The sequence below is a fragment of the Lutra lutra genome, chromosome 8 (assembly GCF_902655055.1).
Source record: "Lutra lutra chromosome 8, mLutLut1.2, whole genome shotgun sequence".
NCBI lineage: Eukaryota > Metazoa > Chordata > Mammalia > Carnivora > Mustelidae > Lutra > Lutra lutra.
Genome location: NC_062285.1, coordinates 130,119,552 through 130,138,458, shown reverse-complemented (window position 1 = coordinate 130,138,458; position 18,907 = coordinate 130,119,552). Strand labels below are relative to the sequence as shown.

General features: G+C 41.4%; 1 protein-coding gene across 3 annotated transcripts in view; it reads left to right on the top strand.

Annotated features, from left to right (window-relative positions):
* Positions 1-243: 243 nt before the first annotated feature.
* The window catches only part of PRDM4 (PR/SET domain 4), a 29,538-nt gene continuing 10,874 nt past the window's right edge, over positions 244-18,907 (top strand). Inside the window, exons 1-9 of one of the 3 annotated variants that reach the window (XM_047741651.1) lie at positions 244-377; positions 772-1,038; positions 5,105-5,238; positions 8,286-8,471; positions 9,929-10,723; positions 15,210-15,359; positions 16,564-16,682; positions 17,872-17,957; positions 18,570-18,697. In XM_047741651.1, the coding sequence (XP_047597607.1) occupies positions 1,028-1,038; positions 5,105-5,238; positions 8,286-8,471; positions 9,929-10,723; positions 15,210-15,359; positions 16,564-16,682; positions 17,872-17,957; positions 18,570-18,697 (1,609 nt within the window). In that variant the 5' untranslated portion in view covers positions 244-377; positions 772-1,027. Of the gene's footprint in view, positions 378-771; positions 1,039-5,104; positions 5,239-8,285; positions 8,472-9,928; positions 10,724-15,209; positions 15,360-16,563; positions 16,683-17,871; positions 17,958-18,569; positions 18,698-18,907 lie in introns of those variants that run through there. The other 2 variants (XM_047741653.1, XM_047741654.1) reach the window with 2 other exon arrangements.

Sequence of the window (18,907 nt, the reverse complement as noted above, 5' to 3'; positions counted from 1 at the left end):
TGGGGCTTGCGTGGACCCACGCTTCCCCAGGAGGAGAATGGCAAGAAGACTGAAACCTTGAATCTGAGGATTTAGGGGACTCAGAACCCCTTTGCTACTTGCGCATTAGCTCTGGTTGCCAGCAATTGTGGGTCGATAGCTCGGCGCTCGATGCAATCCTGCCAGCCGGAGACGCGGCGCTCCCGGCGGAGCCTCTCGAAGCCAGGCACCCTCGGGCCTGGGTCCCCGCAGTGCGCACGCGCAGAAAGGGCTCGGTTGGGCGAGGGACGCCTGAACGCCCGCGCCGCTAGCGGACCAAGGCGGGGAGGGGCGCACGCACGAGGGGCGGAGCGGCAGGCGCCCCGAGTGGTTGAGGAGCCGGAAACGCGCTTCGGAGGGTGCGGCCCTGAGGAGACGGCGGGCTGGGCTGGGCTGGGCTGGGCCGGGCCGGGCCGGGCCGGGCCGGGCGGGAAACGTTAGGCCGGCGGCCCCCGGGGCGCGGGGGTCGAACGGGCGGGGAGGGCCCGAGGCGAGCTCTGCCCGGATGAGGAACAAAGCGGTGGGGCAGGCGCGCGCGCCCCCCGCGCGAACGGCAGGTGGGCTGCGCACGGGCCCGGCCGGGGCGGGGCGAGGGCGGCGGGGCCTGCGGGCCCCACGCCGGCGAGCGGGCGAGTCAGCCGGCCGCCCCTGGGAGGCGGCGTCCGCAGCGCCTGGGCTCTCCGGTGGCGTGGGGACGGGGCCTGCATCCCCCTCCCCCGTTTTGGTGACCGCCCTTGTCCTCCCCTTCCTCAGGTTGGGCAGCCTCCCTCCCGAAGCTTCTGGAGGAAAAGCCCCGGGTGTCCCTCGGCATGCCCCATCTCGCGGCGGGGAGCGCGGCCGCTGGCCCTCGGGAGGAGTTGGGCGGCCCTGGGCGGCCGCGGGGCCGAGTGGCCGCGTTTGTGCAGCGGTTGTAAGCAAGATGCAGTAGCACGTGACCCTGGAACGCAATCCCTGATGCCGGTTCCCCGCCACCCGTGTGTTCTTTTCTCTGACACTTGGCCCCAAGCAGATGCATCACAGGTGAGTAGCTTGGTGGGCTCCGCGCTGGTGACGTCTGTGGAAAACATTTGGCAAAGGAGAGTTTAGAGTGCCTTTCTTTGGTTTTCGATGCCATGGGGGAGGGTTACAGGTGCGATTTGCAAATGGATATATGTCCCAAAAGGATCAAGAAATCCAGAAGCCAGAATTGGGTTGAATATACTCTCATTCAACCACATTTACTCCAAATGTGAATAGTTCCAGAGAGCCACACATGGATTGTTGGCTCATTGACATTTTCCCTATGCCTTTGAGTTATTTGAGCTTTTAATATCTTTTTTTTTTAAAGATTTTTATTTATTTGACAGATCACAAGTAGGCAGAGAGGCAGGCAGAGAGAGGAGGAGGCAGGCTCCCTGCTGAGCAGAGAGCCCGAAGTGAGGCTCCATCCCAGGACCCTGGGATCATGACCCCAGCGGAAGGCAGAGGCTTTAACCACTGAGCCACCCAGGCGCCCCGAGCTTTTAATATCTTGATTTGAATTCTAGAGTGTGTTTTTAGCTTTTCACCATGCTTCACCTTGAATTTTGCTGGTTATCCTTTGACTTGGACGGTAATGTGGAGAAATTAAGTTCTTAATTTTGCAGGTAGAAGTGATTAGTTTTGCAGATTTCATGCTAATGTTTGAAGTACTTAATCCTACCATGTCAGTACAGAAATATGCCAGATATAGTTATGTTTGGCTGTTCTTTTGGGACCCTTTCATAGGATGTATGTTTAGGATGGAGGAATATAAAACAAATTCATTGAAGTTGCTGAAACTGCCCCTTGCATTTTGCAAAGTGGCTGCATTTCAGTTAGCTTTTTTTTTTTTAAACATGACTAATTTTTTTTTTTTTTGAGATTTTATTTATTTAACAGGGAGAGACACAGTGACAGAGAGCACAGCAGTGGGAATGGGAGAGGGAGAAGCAGCCTCCCTGCCCAGGAGGGAGCCCCAGTTGGGTGGGGTTCTATCCCAGGACCCCCGGATCATGACCTGAGCCAAAGGCAGACGCTTAACAACTGAGCCACCCAGGCGCCCCTCAGTTAGCTTCTTACATGTCATTCTAAGAAAATGGCATACGATTCTAAGAAAAAGTCCTAAGATTAGCAACTGGCAAATGATTTATTCCTAGGTCAGTTAGAAACACACGTAAAGTGTAGAAGTGTGAAAGAAATGATTTTAACAGGAGTGAGTAGGAAGAAGAGAGAGGTTGGTATGATTTTGGCCCTTCTTCCAAGATTGCTGCCCAGAAACTCCTGTGAGAAAGGTAGGTGGAATAGAATTGCACTTCAGAGAGAGAGAGTCTTATGAGGATCATATTGTACATTCCCTTCATCTGCTTTCCCTCTTCGAGATACTAGTTACCTTTGGTTTATGGCTGCTGAGGTCATCACGTTTTAGTGACTCACAACGAAGCAGAAATCTGCTGAGGTTCTCACATTAAACTCTGGTTTGAACTGGTTTGAGAAGGGCTAGGAGTCAACCTAGAAACACCATTTTGATTTTTATCTGGAGATTAGGTACACAGATTAATATTCAGGAATTTTTAGAATGGGATTTGAAGCTATAGACTTTTAAGTGTACTTTAAAAACTTATTGTAACCCATTTGTTGTAACCCCCTGCTCCAGTGGTTGTAGAGTTCTAGTTATATTTGTAGCTATAAAAAGTTACGGGAAAAGTCTGTTTTAAACCAGCCCACGCCTAGAAACTTGGAAAATAAAGGTAGCTATTGTTTCTTTAGGCTATAAGGATTTTTTTTGCACTCTTTATAGCATAATTAAATACTGTTTATTAATGTGCTCTCCTTTGTAAGGTGTACCTCATTTGTCATATACTTCTAGTTGCCTTTCTAGTGGCCATGAAAATGCATTTCTCCATCCTTATCAAATATTTCAGAGTGCTTGTTCTCCACTGTGAGCCTTGTTCATTTTATTAATGTCCGAGAGTTTAGTTTAATCAGCTACCTGGCCTAGGGTAAGATTAAAGCCTGTGGATGTAGAATAATGCAGGAACAGGTCTACATGGAACTTTAAACACAACCCGTAATATAAATACACAGATCCTAGTTATTGGAACTGTGCAAAAGGCAAATGGTTCTTTTAGTGTAATTGTCTAATTGTAGTTAACAGCTTGAGTTTCTTTTTAAAAAAATTTTTTATTGTAGGGGCCCCTGGGTGGCTCAGTCGGTTAAGCATCTGCTTTGGCTTAGGTCATAAACTCAGGGTCCTGGGATCCAGCCCTGCATCCGGCTCCCTGCTCAGCTGAGAACCTGCTTCGCCCTCCCCCTCTGAGCGGTGTCCCCCCTCTCTCTCACTCTCTCAAATAAATAAATAATAAAGTCTTAATTTTTTTTTATTGTAGTTGACATTCAATGTTGTATTAATTTCAAGTGTTGACATACAATGTTATATTGATTTTAAGTGCACAACATAGTGATTCGGCTTAGATTTCTTAAATTGGGAGACCTGGATTTAAATCCCAACTGTCATTTGTTATATAATCTTGGGTTAAGTTTCTTAGCCTCTCTGAGTCTGTTTTCTCATCTCTAAAATGGGATCAAGAATAATACCTACCTCCCAGCAGTTATAAGGATTAGGTGAAATAATTACATGTAAATTACATGTAAATCACTTAGGTCAGTAAGGGAGTCCTATGTATGTAAGTATGAGCTATTATTATTATTTTCAGGTTTATTGATAGCTGATACTCCCATTTTTCAGATTAAAACCTATTTAGGTTTGCTTTCACTGCTAAGGAATATGTAGATCCATTTGATTCCTCCTTTCCTTCTTTACTCCTCCCATGGGATAGACACAGAAGAGCTTGCATTACTGTGCCCTGTGCTTACTCTCAATATAGATTGGAGATTTTTTTTTTTTTTTTTTTTTGGTAAAGATTTTATTTGAGAGTTAGAGATTACAAGCAGCGGGGGAAGGGTAGAGGGAGAAGCAGACTCCCCACTGAGCAGGGAGCCCAACTCAGCACAGTAGGGCTCTATCCCAGGATCCTGAGATCATTACCTGAGCCGAAGGCAGACGCTTAACCGACTGAGCCACCCCGGTGGTCTGGGATTAGAGGACTTTAGTAACCTTCGGATAACCTGTTGGCTAGCTTATTGAAATTTATAATATGGCAGTCTCTAAATTCTGACATAGGAACTAATAGTTCTTGATAGCCTCCAATAGCAAGCATCTTGCCCAAACCAGTGTATTCTGATAATACTGTTAAAGATAATGTAAGATAGGTTGCAAAGAAAAGGTGATTCTCAGATTTTTTGGCTTGACAAAAATGGTCTGTAGATTTGAAAAAAAAAAAAGAGGTTTGATATATTAAAATTTTTGGCAGTGTTCTGCAGCAGCATCTGTGCTCTTCTACTTAATTGCTAGGATTTGGTGCAGATGACATGTCCTCTTTGAGACTGGTTTCCTCATTTATTTTGATGAATTGGTGAAAGAATATGAAGTAAATTTTTATAAAGTATGTAGCGTAGCAAAGCTTACATAATGAACCTCGCTGTATGTCAGATATTATTAAGATTTTTATATGGAATTTTAATAAAATCTAATCCATGGTGGAAATACGGTGCTTCTTCACACACTTAATAATCTAATTCAGATTCTGTATCACTGTAACTCTTGGTAAAAAAAAAATTATCTTTTGAGTGAGTTAAAACAAACTCTACAGAAGTCTCGTTTGAAGTAATAAATAGGTCATCTGAAGAAAATATTGTGGAAGGAAAAACTTGGTGATTGAAAAAAAAAACCAAACTCTTATTGTCATGTGCTCTAAGGATTGGAGTCTGCTTCAGTCAGTGTGCATAGGGTTTGAGTTAAATCCTGTTTCTGCTTTGTGACATTGACTGAGTTAATGACTCTGAATCCAAGTTTCCTTATCAGTAGAAAGAATAGGACCCTCCGTCTCAGAGAACTGTAAGCATAAAAATGAAGTAGTAGTTGGTCAGCTCTCATTTCCTTACCCCCATCATTTCAGGTTCTTCGGTAACTTAAGTGGAATCACTGAGGTAAGATTTTGCCTAACTGGTTGTGTGTGCTCTTCCTTAGGATGAATGAAATGAACCTGAGCCCAGTGGGGATGGAGCAGCTGACTTCATCCTCTGTGAGCAATGCCTTGCCCGTCTCAGGGAGTCATCTAGGGTTGGCTGCTTCACCCACTCACAATGCCATCCCTGCTCCAGGTGAGCAGTAAGGGAGAGGGACTGAATTTCCACACTTAATTGCATAATTGTTCTCAGTGGATCCTAAAGGGGGAGAGAGCCCCTTTAAGAATGTAAAAGAGAAGCCAAGTGGGTCTGAACATCAGTTCCACATGTGGCACCATCATGGATGAAATGTTTTTGGGGACTACTGGAGTTCTAGTGGATAGGAGTAGCAGTTTTTCTGATTAGTTCTCTTGTGGAGTTGGTGGCCTTTATTAGAGATGTAGTTGACTTCACATTTTATCTAGGTTTATCAATTCATCTGGTTCACACCCTTGGTACTCTGTCCCTGGGTTAATAGAAGAGAATGAAAGTTACTCTACTAACTGTTCCCAGAAATTACGAGAAATTGAGCTTTATATTTTTATTATATCTGATACTGGCAACAACCGCAAAAGCCCCAGGCTTAGAATTCAAAGAGGAGGTATCAGAGATGGAGCTCCTACATGTAACTCCCATGAGCCTCGGTTCTCAAGAGGAATACTATAGAAAAAGCTCATTTTCCCCCATCGCTATACTTGTAAAATCTTTTTATTTGTTTATTTTCTTTTTCTTTTGAAACAGAAAAGAAAGCTATTCTTAATGATCTATGACGTCGTAATGTATTGGGATTTCTTTTTTTCTTTTGAAGATTTTATTTATTTATTTGACAGAGAGACACAAGCAGGAGGTGTGTGAGAAGGAGAAGCAGGCTTCCCACTGAGCAAGGAGTAGGGCTCGATCCCAGGACCCTGGGACCATGACGTGAACCAAAGGCAGACGCTTAACAACTGAGCCACTCTGGCGGCCCTGTATTGGGCTTTTTAAAATCAAAGTTAGAGTTAATGCAGACATCTGGCTGGTTCAGTCAGTGGAACATGTGACTCTTGATTTCAGAGTTGTAAGTTTGTAGAGATTACTTAAGGATAAAATAAAAAAAATGTTTAAGTGTATTTTAAATCTTTAAGTTGTTTAAATAGTTCTCTGTAGGGAACTACCTGCTTAATTGCTAAATGCAGCGCTAAATAAATTCATCTAAACTAGGTCTCCACATTCCTTTTAGTGCCCATAAAAGAAATTAAAAAAAATTTTATTAGTATTTAACTTACTCGATTAATGAGGCATTAATCAAAAGGAATCTTAGGCATTCGTTTTAGTGAACACTCTTATTATGGAGGAAAAGCATATTAAAAAATAGTGCCACAGGCAAAAATAATGCAAATCAACACTGCTCAAGTTAGTGAGTATTCATCATTATACTTAGGCATGGTAAGAGTCACTTCTACACCTTACAGGTATAATCCAAGGTAGATGTAATCTAAAGTTTAAATTTTTTCAATCACAAAATACAGCACATGTACAAAAGACTGTATGAAAGTATATTTATACAGTTTTGGATTTAACTTCCAAGTATAAACATATCTATGGATTTTTAAAAAGTAAAACATTCTCACCATATAAAATGGTAAATGTAAAAAAGTAAAAAAAAAATTCATAATATCAGGACTCCTGGGTGGCTCAGTGGATTAAGGCCTCTGCCTTCAGGTCAGGTCATGATCCCAGGGTCCTGGGATCAAGCCCCACTTCAGGCTCTCTGGTCAGCGGGGAGCCTGCTTCCCCCTCTCTGCCTGCCTCTCTGCCTACTTGTGATCTCTGTCTAATAAATAAATAAAATCTTAAAAAAAAAATTCATAGTATCATTACTCAGAGACCACTCCTGTGAACTTTGGTATTTTTCCCATTTTATCTCTTTGTGATTTGTTCTCTTAAATTGTATTTAAACTGGGTTTTTAATTGTAATGAAATGTTTTGATACTTAAAAGTTAATACACCTGGAAGATCAACTGGACAATTTTTTTTTTTAAAGATTTTATTTATTTATTTGACAGAGATCACAAGTAGGCAGAGAAAGAGTGGGGGTGGGTGCGGAAGCAGGCTCCCTGCCAAGCAGAGAGCCCGATGCAGGACTCGATCCCAGGACCCTGGGACCAGGACCCGAGCCTAAGGCAGAGGCTTAACCCACTGAGCCACCCAGGTGCTCCCAATCAACTGGACAATTTTAAACTAACTTGAGAACTACCTTTAAGACTTATTTGTGGGGGCACCTGGGTGGCTCAGTGGGTTAAGCCTCTGCCTTCGGCTCAGGTCATGATCTCAGGGTCCTGGGATCGAGCCCCGCATCAGGCTCTCTGTCTGCCAAAGAAACAAATAAAATCTTTAAAAAAAAAAAAAAAAAGACATATTTGTGGGGGCACCTGGGTGGTTCAGTGGGTTAAAGCCTCTGCCTTCAGCTCAGGTCATGATCCCGGGGTCCTGGGATCGAGCCCCGAATTGGGCTCTCTGCTCAGCAGGAAGCCTGCTTCCCTCTCTCTCTCTGCCTGCCTCTCTGCCTACTTGTAATCTCTGTCTGTCAAATAAATAAATAAAATCTTAAAAAAAAAAAAAAAGACATATTTGTGGATGTCTGCATAATACTGTCTGGGGATATAAAGGGCTATTAGGTGAGATTTTTTTTTTCCCCCATATGCAGAAACCTTCAAAGGGTTTATTTATTTATTTATTTTTTAAAGATTTTTGTTTATTTATTTATTTGACAGAGAGAGATCACAAGTAGACAGAGAGGCAGGCAGAGAGAGAGAGAGAGAGGGAAGCAGGCTCCCTGCTGAGCAGAGAGCCCGATGCGGGACTCGATCCCAGGACCCTGAGATCATGACCTGAGCTGAAGGCAGCGGCTTAACCCACTGAGCCACCCAGGCTCCCTATTTTTTTTTTTTTTAAAGATTTTATTTATTTATTTGACAGAGAGAGAGATCACAAGTAGACAGAGGGGCAGGCAGAGAGAGGGGAAGGGAAGCAGACTCCCTGCTGAGCAGAGAGCCCGATGCGGGACTTGATCCCAGGACCCTGAGATCATGACCTGAGCCGAAGGCAGCGGCTTAACCCACTGAGCCACCCAGGCGCCCAGAAACCTTCCTAAGAGTTTAGTGATTATAGAGAGATTTTTTAAGTACTTACCTTCTTTTAATTGAGAAAAAAATATTTTGTAGGTCTGCCAGTGGCAATTCCAAACCTGGGTCCCTCCCTGAGCTCTTTGCCTTCTGCTTTATCTCTGATGCTCCCAATGGGTATTGGGGATCGAGGGGTGATGTGCGGGTTGCCTGAAAGAAACTACACCCTACCTCCACCACCTTACCCCCACCTGGAGAGCAGTTACTTCAGAACTATTCTACCTGGTAAGTATTATGGTTATTTGGGCCATTAGAAGAAAGAATAGAGGCTCCTCTTAACCTTCCTACTTGAAGACTTGAATAACTCTTTTTTCTGTTTGTCAGTATTGGATATTAATCTCTAGGTGGGTAAAAATTCATAGATTTTTGTAACTTTCCTCTTAGAATGTACAGATAACACATCATTAATATAGTAGTTTGACTAGACTTAATTTCTTAATGGCACATAAAGAAATTTTTTTTCTCCTTTTTCCTCCAGTATTTCCTAGGTTCAATTTTTATAATTCTGCAGTTGTAATTCTTGTCAACCACATGTCCTGCTAGTGTCATTGTTCATTATAAATTAAAGTTTTTTTTTTTTAAGTTTACTGACTTTTTATTCTAAGTGTATATTTATTTTACAAAATTTAGCAAATAGAGAACCACTCATAGTCCCTTCATCCATCTTTTTGGTGTACTTCCTTCCTGCCTTTTATCTTGGTGTATAGAATTTTTACTATTTTTCATAATTAAGACTATACTACCTATATGATTATATATCTTTACCTTTCTCCACTTCGTATTTTTATGTAGTTATTTTCCATAACTGCTGCATGGTTTCCATAATTACTCTTTTTACTGCTGCATTACAGTCTACTGAATGGATATTCCATGGTTTATTTATATATCAGTCTTTCTTGTTGGACCCTTTGGTTTTTCTAGATTCTTGTTACTATTGTAGGAATGACTTTGTGTATAGTATCTATAAAATGCACTTAGGCAGGATTATCCTAAGTGGAATTTCTTGTGCAAGAGCATATGAATATTTTTGGAATTCTTTATACATATACGTTCCAAAGAGGTTTTAGTAATTTACACTCCTACTGGCAGTGCAGCGAGTACCATTTCACTACATCCTGATAAGCCCATGTGTTCAAATATTTCTTTTGGTTTTAATAAAGCAGATTTAGTTGTGCCTTTTGTTTTGAATAGAACCTAATGTGCTATGATAGTTTAATAACTTAAAACTAGGTTATATTTAAATTTTCTTAATTAAATTTTTCATGTGGAAGACCTGCTTTTAAGTCATTTTACCTTTTAACTTTGATAGAACAAATTTCAGCACCTTGAGTCTCAGGAATTCCAACTATGTATATTTTAAAGGCATCATTTAAATGCCTAATTTCCAGTGACTTCAAAGGAACATAGTTAATCTTTTATAGTTTCTCAGTTTCACAGGGAAAACTGAATTATGATATATGTATGTTGCTATTTATAAAGTATATATATATCAATTTTACCAAATAAGGAGCTAGAAGATTATTTTATGGTCTACTTATGTTGCTCTTTTTATAAAGTATATCAGTTAAACCAACAAAGTAGTTAAGAGATTTAGTTAAATTTGTAAGGAATATGGTTTCTAGCATTTAGAATTCCTTATATTTAACGATGTACTAAAAAGTGATATCTTTTCCTTTTCTCAGGCATTTTATCTTATTTAGCTGACAGACCACCTCCTCAGTATATCCACCCTAACTCTATAAATGTTGATGGTAATACAGCATTATCTATCGCCAATAACGCTTCAGCTCTAGATCCCTATCAGTCCAATGGAAATGTTGGATTAGAACCAGGGATTGTTTCAATAGACTCTCGCTCTGTGAACACACATGGTACCCAAAGTCTTCACCCCAGTGATGGCCATGAGGTGGCCTTGGACACAACAATCACTATGGAGAACGTCTCTAGGGTTACCAGCCCAATCTCTACAGATGGAATGGCAGAAGAACTTGCAATGGATGGTGTTGCAGGCGAGCATTCCCAAATCCCAAATGGCTCCAGAAGTCACGAACCTCTGTCTGTAGATTCTGTGAGCAGCAACCTTGCAGCAGACACTGTAGGACATGGTGGTGTGATACCCATTCATGGGAATGGCCTAGAGCTCCCTGTGGTCATGGAGACAGACCATATTGCAAGTCGGGTCAACGGGATGTCTGACAGTGCCCTCAGTGACTCCATTCACACCGTGGCCATGAGCACCAACTCTGTAAGCGTGGCACTCTCTACCTCACACAACCTCGCCTCCCTAGAATCTGTTTCCCTTCATGAAGTTGGCCTAAGCCTAGAACCTGTGGCTGTCTCCTCCATCACCCAGGAGGTTGCTATGGGGACAGGTCATGTAGATGTATCTTCAGACAGTCTTTCTTTTGTACCATCTTCACTGCAAATGGAAGACTCCAATTCAAACAAGGAAAATATGGCAACCTTGTTTACAATTTGTGAGTGTATTTAGCCTTTTTCTTTTGGAAATATTGGTAGATAGGACCAACATCTCTAACAGATTTAATCACAAAGTCAGACATTAAGGGAGTATAGAAAGTGACTAGATATTGGAATTTTTCTTTGTGTATTGTTCTTTATATTACTGTGCCTTTTCCTCAGATAAGCCAATGACATATAAGCATTTTGTTGGTTCTTCCAGTATTCTAAAGTAAAGAAACCATAGTCGTTTCCTTCTGTATTTTACAGATGAGGTCAGCCCAATAGTATTCAAGATATTTTCCTGGGTTTCAGAAGTAGATATAATAACTCTAGTTATTATAGAAGTAAACTTCAGTGAGATATTATCTATGTGTCATGCTGTGTGTTTTTTTTTTCAATGTAAGACAAATTTATTAGATCATGTGTACTTTTTTTATTCCCGTGGAAAAATGTAGGAAGATACAAATGCAATTTTTATTTTTGTTCAGAATGCATATAAATTACTGTAGTTGGGCACATAAAAATTCTTCTACGTGGGACAACAATAACAGAAAGCAGTATAAAAACTGTTCATTTGTTGGTGTCACTACATGCTTCATTCGTGCAGGAACCGTGTGGAGGGCTTACTCTATGCCAGCATCTATGCTAGATGCAGGGTAGAAAACAGTCTGTAAGAGACAACACATGCCTTTAAAGAGATTATAGTCTGATGGGAAGCATAGGCTAGTAAACAAGCTATTGCAATATAGTATGGTAAGTGGGAAGATGGGATTAAGTGCGGGATCTCAAAGAGCCTGGGGGGGGGGGGGGCATCTTACCAGGCCATGGAAGGAATAGGGAAGACTTACCAGGGGAGGCTGTGCATGTGTTAGCACAGACCTGAAGGGCAAGAAAGATGTTGGCAGCTGAGTATCAGGAAGAACAGTGTCCCAGACAGGAGCTGGAACCCGTAAGTGCCTAGAACTAAAAGAATTTTGTGTGGTTCAGAATTGCTGAAGCATAATTTGGGGGTGATGAGAAAGAAGTAGGAGCCAGAATACAAAGGGTCTTCTAAGACCAATCAAGGGTCTTAAGGAGTGAGGTTTGGGATGGGGGCTCTCTGCAGCGTGAGGTGAGTAGACAGGTAAGGAAGAGGATGCCGTAATTTCAGTGAAAGGTGATTTTCTAACCTAGAGTAGAGGTAATGATGATGAGGAAAGTGGGGAATATTTACAAAGAACTTAGTAGAGCTTGCTGATGGGTTGAAGTTGGGGGGAGAGAATGGTTAAGGAGATATCCCTGGTTTCTGGCATGGGAAACTAGGTGGATAGTGGTACCACTCCTTAGGATAATGGTGGAGGAGGACTGCCTTTTTGTTTGTTTTTGAGGAGTGATGTTGAGTCTGGTTTCCGACATAACTGATTTCAGTGTATAAAATACCCAGGAGAGATGTTTATTGAGATTTTAATATGGAGCACAGAGATCTGTCTGCAAATATTCAGGGGTCCTGAGTATTAAAACGTTAACTTATGGGCTCCTGGGTGGCTCAGTTGGTTAAGCAACTGCCTTTGGCTCAGGTCATGATCCTGGAGTCCCGAGATCGAGTCCCGCATCGGGCTCCCAGCTCCATGGGGAGTCTGCTTCTCCCTCTGATCTTCTCCCTTCTCATGCTCTCTCTCACTCTCTCTCTCTCAAACAAATAAAATGTTAATAAATAAATAAAGCATTACTTACAGCCATGGACGTGGGGTGGAATTATCTCCTAGCGAGAGTGGAATGTAGGAAGGCTGGGGATGCCAAGACAGTGGTGGAGGAAGAGCTTCCAAAGTAGACTAAACAGGAGAGTCAGAGGAGTAGGACAAAGCTTCTGGTGCCTCAGGAGCCAAGCAATGAGGAAAACTGTGTTAATCTTTTGAAATCTGGAAATTATAATTTTAAAATATCTTAATTTGGGAATGTGATTAATGTAGGCTCTTTCACTTAGCAGACAGGGTGTCCTAAATAAGTCTATTGATCCTTTTTTAAGTGGGCATGTGGAACCTCTTGCTCCTTTGTGTGTTTCTTTAAAAATGAGCTATGCTGGTATGCCTGGTGGCTCAGTCAGTTAAGCATCTGCCTTCAGCTCAGGTCATGATCTTGGGGTCCCGGGATTGAGCCCCGCATTGCGCTTCCTCCTCAGTAGGGAGTCTGCTTCTCCCTCTCTCTGCTCATGCTCGCTCTCTGTCTCTCTCAAATACGTAAATCTTAAAAACAAAGAAATGAAATATAATTCATATATACATTTTAAATTATACAATTTAGTGGTTTTTAGTATATTGACAAGATTGTGCAAGCAGCACCACTATCTAACTCCAAAATGTTTTCATCACCCAGTAAATATGCTCCGCTAGGAGCTGTTCATCATTCCCACCCTTCTAACCCCCTCCCTCCCCACAACCATCCTCAGGTAACCACTAATCGACTTTTTATAGATTCACCTATTCTGAACACTTCATATAATGGAAGCATATGACATGTGGCTTTGTGTGTCTTCCTTCCCTTAGCATAATGTTGTCCTGGCTCATTCACGTCATGGCAGGTATCAGTCCTTCATTCCTCTTTCGGGCTGAATAATAGTCTGTCATGTGACTGGACCACATTTTGTTTATCCACCTTTTTTTTTTTTTTTTTAAGATTTTATTTATTTATTTGACAGAGAGATCACAAGCAGGCAGAGAGGCAGGCAGAGAGAGAGGAGGAAGCAGGCTCCCTGCTGAGCAGAGAGCCCGATGCGGGGCTCGATCCCAGAACCCTGAGATCATGACCTGAGCCGCAGGCAGCGGCTTAACCCACTGAGCCACCCAGGCGCCCCTTATCCACCTTTCATTCATGAACGTTTGGTTGTTTCTCCTGGTGGCTATCATGAATAATGCTGCCATGAACGTTCATTTACAAGTGTTTGTGTGAACATGTTTTTAAGTCTCTTGGATGTGGAATTTAGGAGTGGAATTGCTCCGTGTTTAACTTTTTGAGGAACTGCCAGACTGTTTTCTGAAGTAGTTGCACCATTTTGAATTCCCAGCATCAGTGTGTGTGTTTTCCAGTTTCTCCACATCTTCTGAACACTTTCTGTTACAGCTGTCTTACTGGCCGGGGAGTGGGTGGGAAGTAGCATCTCATTGTGGTTTAGATTTGCATTTCCCTAGTGACAATGATGTCAGACCTCTACAAGTTCTCATTGGCCATTTGTGTATTTTCAGAGAAACCTCCGAGGTTTTTTTTTGCACTATGAAACCTGAATCTCCTTTGTTGATTTAGCCTGGTTTCTTGTTAAGAGCACTGGAGAATCAGCTCTCATCAAGTGTAGGTGATCTCTAATCTGATCTTCAAAGAATTTTTAGTCAAGTAATAATTGAAGTAAGGTATTATTTCTGCTTTGCCTAAATATGAAAACTTACTATTTTATGTCCTTTAAGGAGAAATGTTTAATGATTGCTTAGGGGAAAAAAATTACTTAGATGGCTGTGGTTCTGTGGTTGATGTACTCGCAACTATTTTGTGGACAAATTTGGAAAGTTTGTACATAACCAGTGACTGACAGGTCACATGTACTGTTCCTTATCAGTGATAGAGCACAAGATTTATGGAGAATGACACTCATGAGCTTGGAAAAGTGAAGTTACAGTAACCGTAGAGAGCAGCACCCTTTCTGACAGTGCAAAAAGAACATACAAACAGTAAGAAATTAAGAAATTTAAGCAAACATGTCTGCAAGAAGGTGCTTCTACCTACTGTCCCTAAGAGCATTTTTTTGGTTGTTTTTTGTTGTTGTTGTTGTTGTTGTTGTTGTTGTTTTGGTCTTAAGAATCTCATCAAAGCCTGGGTGACCAGTTTGTTTATAGTGAAGCAAAAGCAAACAGTGTCTCTGACTCTGTTGATCTATGTTATCATCTCTGTTGTGGCTTTGCATGATGGCATTTCCATTCCAGTTTCCTCACATAGTTTGGTAGAATTGGAATCTTGGGACTTTAGATATCAGATCTAAAGGTATTATGTATCTAATGTATCTACTTTAGGTAAGAAACAATGTACTTTTTTCTTAAATTAATATAGTGTTTCCTTTTAGTCAGTCTCTATGGACTAAATAGTAAAATTGTCCTATGAGATTAAAAAAAAAATCATCTTACTGGAGAGAGATGTAAGAGTGGGATATGTAGCTTAGTATAAGAAAGTGATTGTTTGATCAGAGTATTTTTTTAAGATTTCATTTATTTATTAGAGAGAATGAGGAGGAGGAGGAGCAGAGGGAGAGGCAGACTCCCAGCTGAGTATGGAGCCTCATGTGGGGACCCCAGGATCATGACCTGAGCTGAAGGCAGATCCTTAACCAACTGAGCTACCCAGATGCCCCAGATCAGAGTATTTTTACTAGACCTTTGCTTTTTACTGCTTATAGTTTAGTAATTAGCATTTAAATAAGAAAGTAGGTGGTGCCAGGCTGCTTGAAATAACCCCATTTTTGTCTCTCAAATTTCCTATCCATAGGGTGCACGCTCTGTGACCGAGCTTATCCCTCAGACTGTCCCGATCACGGACCAGTGACTTTTGTTCCTGACACTCCAATAGAGAGCAGAGCAAGGCTTTCTCTCCCCAAGCAGCTTGTTCTCCGCCAGTCAGTTGTGGGAGCAGAAGTTGGTAAGAAGCTGGGAACCGTAAAAGCCTGTCAGTTCTCTTCCTTTGTAGGGTAGGGTTGTAAAAGTGGATATGTATAATTTAGTCATTATTTGGTTGATTTGGAAGTCAGTTTACTTAATTGACTTCTTAAGATTTTTCTTTCTAGGAATGTTTGTCCAGTGATAGCAGTAAATCAAGTTGAAAGTTTCTTGAGAAAGTTCCTCTTTCTTAGAATCAGAGTTGAATACAGGAAAGAATTGTGACCTGAGTCTGAAGACTTTTATTCTTGGCTCTGTCATTCTAACAATTGTGACAAAACATTCCTTAATACTTCAGTTTCTTTTATAAAACATGGTAAATTCATCACTGATAACCTCTTGTCAGATTGAATGTTCATAAATTGTCTAATATTCCTTAGGAAAAAGGAATAAGAAATACAGACTGCCAGAGTTTGGTTACCCATATTTGAATTTAAAATGGTTTTTGAGGGGTGCCTGGGTGGCTCAGTTGTTAGGCATCTGCCTTTGACTCGGGTCATGGCCCTTGGGTCCTGGGATTGAGCCCCGCATCGGGCTCCCTTCTCAGCAGGAGGCTTGCTTCTCCCTCTCTCATTCCCCCTGCTTGTATTATCTCTCTGGCTGTCTCTCTCTCTCTCTCTCTCTCTGTCAAATAAAAATAAATTTAAAAAGAATAATTTAAAAAATGGTTTTTGAATTACTGTCCATTTCTTTGAAAGTATTAAGCTAGGTTCATTATTTTTTTAGCTGTAGTTTGGGTATGAGTCAGTTGAAAATGTTAAAACAGCTTAGATAATATCGAGCAGTGCTTTAAGCACAGATCATTTTATAAGTTTGATTCATTTTGTAGTAATTGCTTTATGTTTTTATAATTGAGTAATGTTCTCCAGTCTTTTTTTATGTATTAATTCCAAAGTAACACTTGGAGGGACTTGGTTTGGTTCCTTGTGTATAACACTGGGTTTAGGGAATTCTGATACTGCTTCTTACTCTGCATATTTCTTCTGAGCCACATTTAATCTGCTCACTACATTTTCCATATTTATAGGATAGAACCCTTAAGACTTAGCTGCCTTACAGGAGTGCTGGAATATCTGGAGTTGTTCCCTAAAGATAACATTCTTTACATGAGCTAAGCCACTCTCTCTTGGGTATCTTGTTAGATGCTGAAATCATTGATTGGGCCATTGGTATCTTTTCACTGATAGGTGTGTGGACTGGAGAAACCATTCCTGTGCGGACTTGCTTTGGGCCTCTCATTGGCCAACAGAGCCACTCCATGGAAGTAGCAGAATGGACAGACAAGGCGGTCAACCATATCTGGAAGGTCAGTGTTCATGAAGCTTTTCTGTGACTTTTGGATGTTTTTACTATAGTGAGGTAGTTAAAAGTGATGTAAAAGCAAGATTGGCCAAGACCTGTATGGTGCCATTCACCCGTCAGGCACTTATTTCATGTTCCATCCTTTCTGTTCTTTGTAGTCAAATTACAATGTTTAGCAAAACACCAGCTATGGAATTTAGAAAATAAACTGTTTATAGTCCTCCCTTTGTTAGATAATCCAGTGATTCTTCACTTTAATTACTTGAGGCAGCTGAGGGCATGGAATTTGTTTATATGATGAAAGTCTTTGTAATCAACTAAAACATCCCTCAAGTAGTTAGCTTGGGAAACAGTTCTGGGATTGGAAGCTAAGAGCATTTCTCTAGTTTTCTTTTCTTTTAATGATTTCATTTATTTTTGAGAGAGCAAGTGAGTGCAGTCGGGGAGAGGGAGAACCAGATTCCCTGCTGAGCGGGGAGCCAGATGTGGGGCTATATCCCAGGTTAGGGATCATGACCTGAGCTGAAAGCAGATGCTTGACTGACTGAGCCACCCAGGAGCCCCGGATCATTTCTTTCATTTACTAATGGGAATCCTGGAAATGCAGGGTTTTGATGTAAACAGATATTTCTTTAACATACTTATAGATTCACTTGTAGTCAATAGATTGGGAATGATGCCTGCAAAACTGAAATGAGAGGAAAGTGGGTCTTGCGGACATTGGAAAGGTAAGGTGCTGCCAGCATTGGGGACATTAATTTTGGTATCGAAAAAGAATACGGAAGAACGCTAGGTCCACTGGAAAAAGACTGAGAAGAGATGGGTCTGTGACCTTAAGAGATGGGTCTGTTTAGTCACTCCTTGTCACCATGCGGTAGGTGATGAAGCCAAATAGGCTGTTTTTGTTTGTTTTTTCCAGTCCAGCCAAAGTGTGAGTAATGAACAGCAAGGTCATTGTATCTACCTTGAGCACTAACTATCGGTCTCCAGTGGTCTTCATTACCTCGCTGGAGATGGGGGCCAGGTGAAATGACAGAGAGAACGCCTTGTCAGAAGGCAGCCGTGGAGTTCCACACTGACTAGGAGAGCAGAGGCCTACTGCAGAGTAAATGGGATTGTTGTAGCCGAAATTCAGTAGCACTTTGTGTTGCTTGTCAGTTCCTTTGACATGTATGTTTGCCTTCTGTTGGCAGATATACCACAACGGTGTCCTAGAATTCTGCATCATTACAACTGACGAAAATGAATGTAATTGGATGATGTTTGTGCGCAAAGCCAGGTAAGAGTAGTCTGGGATGAAGAGATGGTGAAGATTTGGGTGTTTTTCAGTGGGAAGCTTTGCATAGAATAGGGAAGAGCCCCAAATTCCAGATTATACTGATGTCTAAACGTGTTCAGGACTAAGGCTTTTTACCTTCCTCACTTCAGTAGTTGTTAACTAATAGTGATTATATAATCAACCCAAACAGAAGAAGCTATCCTTTTTTTAAATTAAATAGTTTATTCAACCTACCAACGCAGTAAGGAATAATACAGTCCTCATTGAATTTGCAAGTGGGTACCTGCTCTTTATATCTGCCGTTAGTCAACCCTCAGGCTGTAGTTGCAGTTAACTCTCGTCCAGCTTGCTCTCTCTGTGTCTTTGTGCTGTTGCTCCTTTAAAACTTAATTTTATTTAATTTTCTTACTGCAGAAACACTGTAGTGTTTCTGACTATAAAGGACAATCAGTTGATGGACAGAAGTAAGAATTCTGTTTTCTGTGTCCCTCCTGATAGAATAGGGAATTAGAAAAATGACCCAAATTCATATAGAATTTTGCTTAGGGTTATGATATGTTTAGTATATATTCCAAAACTAGTATGCTTGATTTATTAAATGTGATAACTTAGGAACCGGGAAGAGCAGAATTTGGTGGCTTATCCCCATGATGGAAAAATCTATTTCTGCACCTCACAAGATATCCCTCCCGAAAATGAACTGCTTTTTTACTATAGCCGGGATTATGCTCAGCAGATGGGTAAGTTACTATAAGGCTTGTTTCTCCTGAATTTAGCATAGTAAAAACACCAAGGACCAGAAGTCGTTTTGGTAATAATTTATATGTTAGCTGAAGCAAATCACGTACGTTTGTATAAATAAAAGCAGGGTATCGCCCCTATGTTAGAAGTGTTAAAATCTGTGAGGTTCTTCACAAGCTGAATGTTACCGATCTAGCAGTGTTTGTATG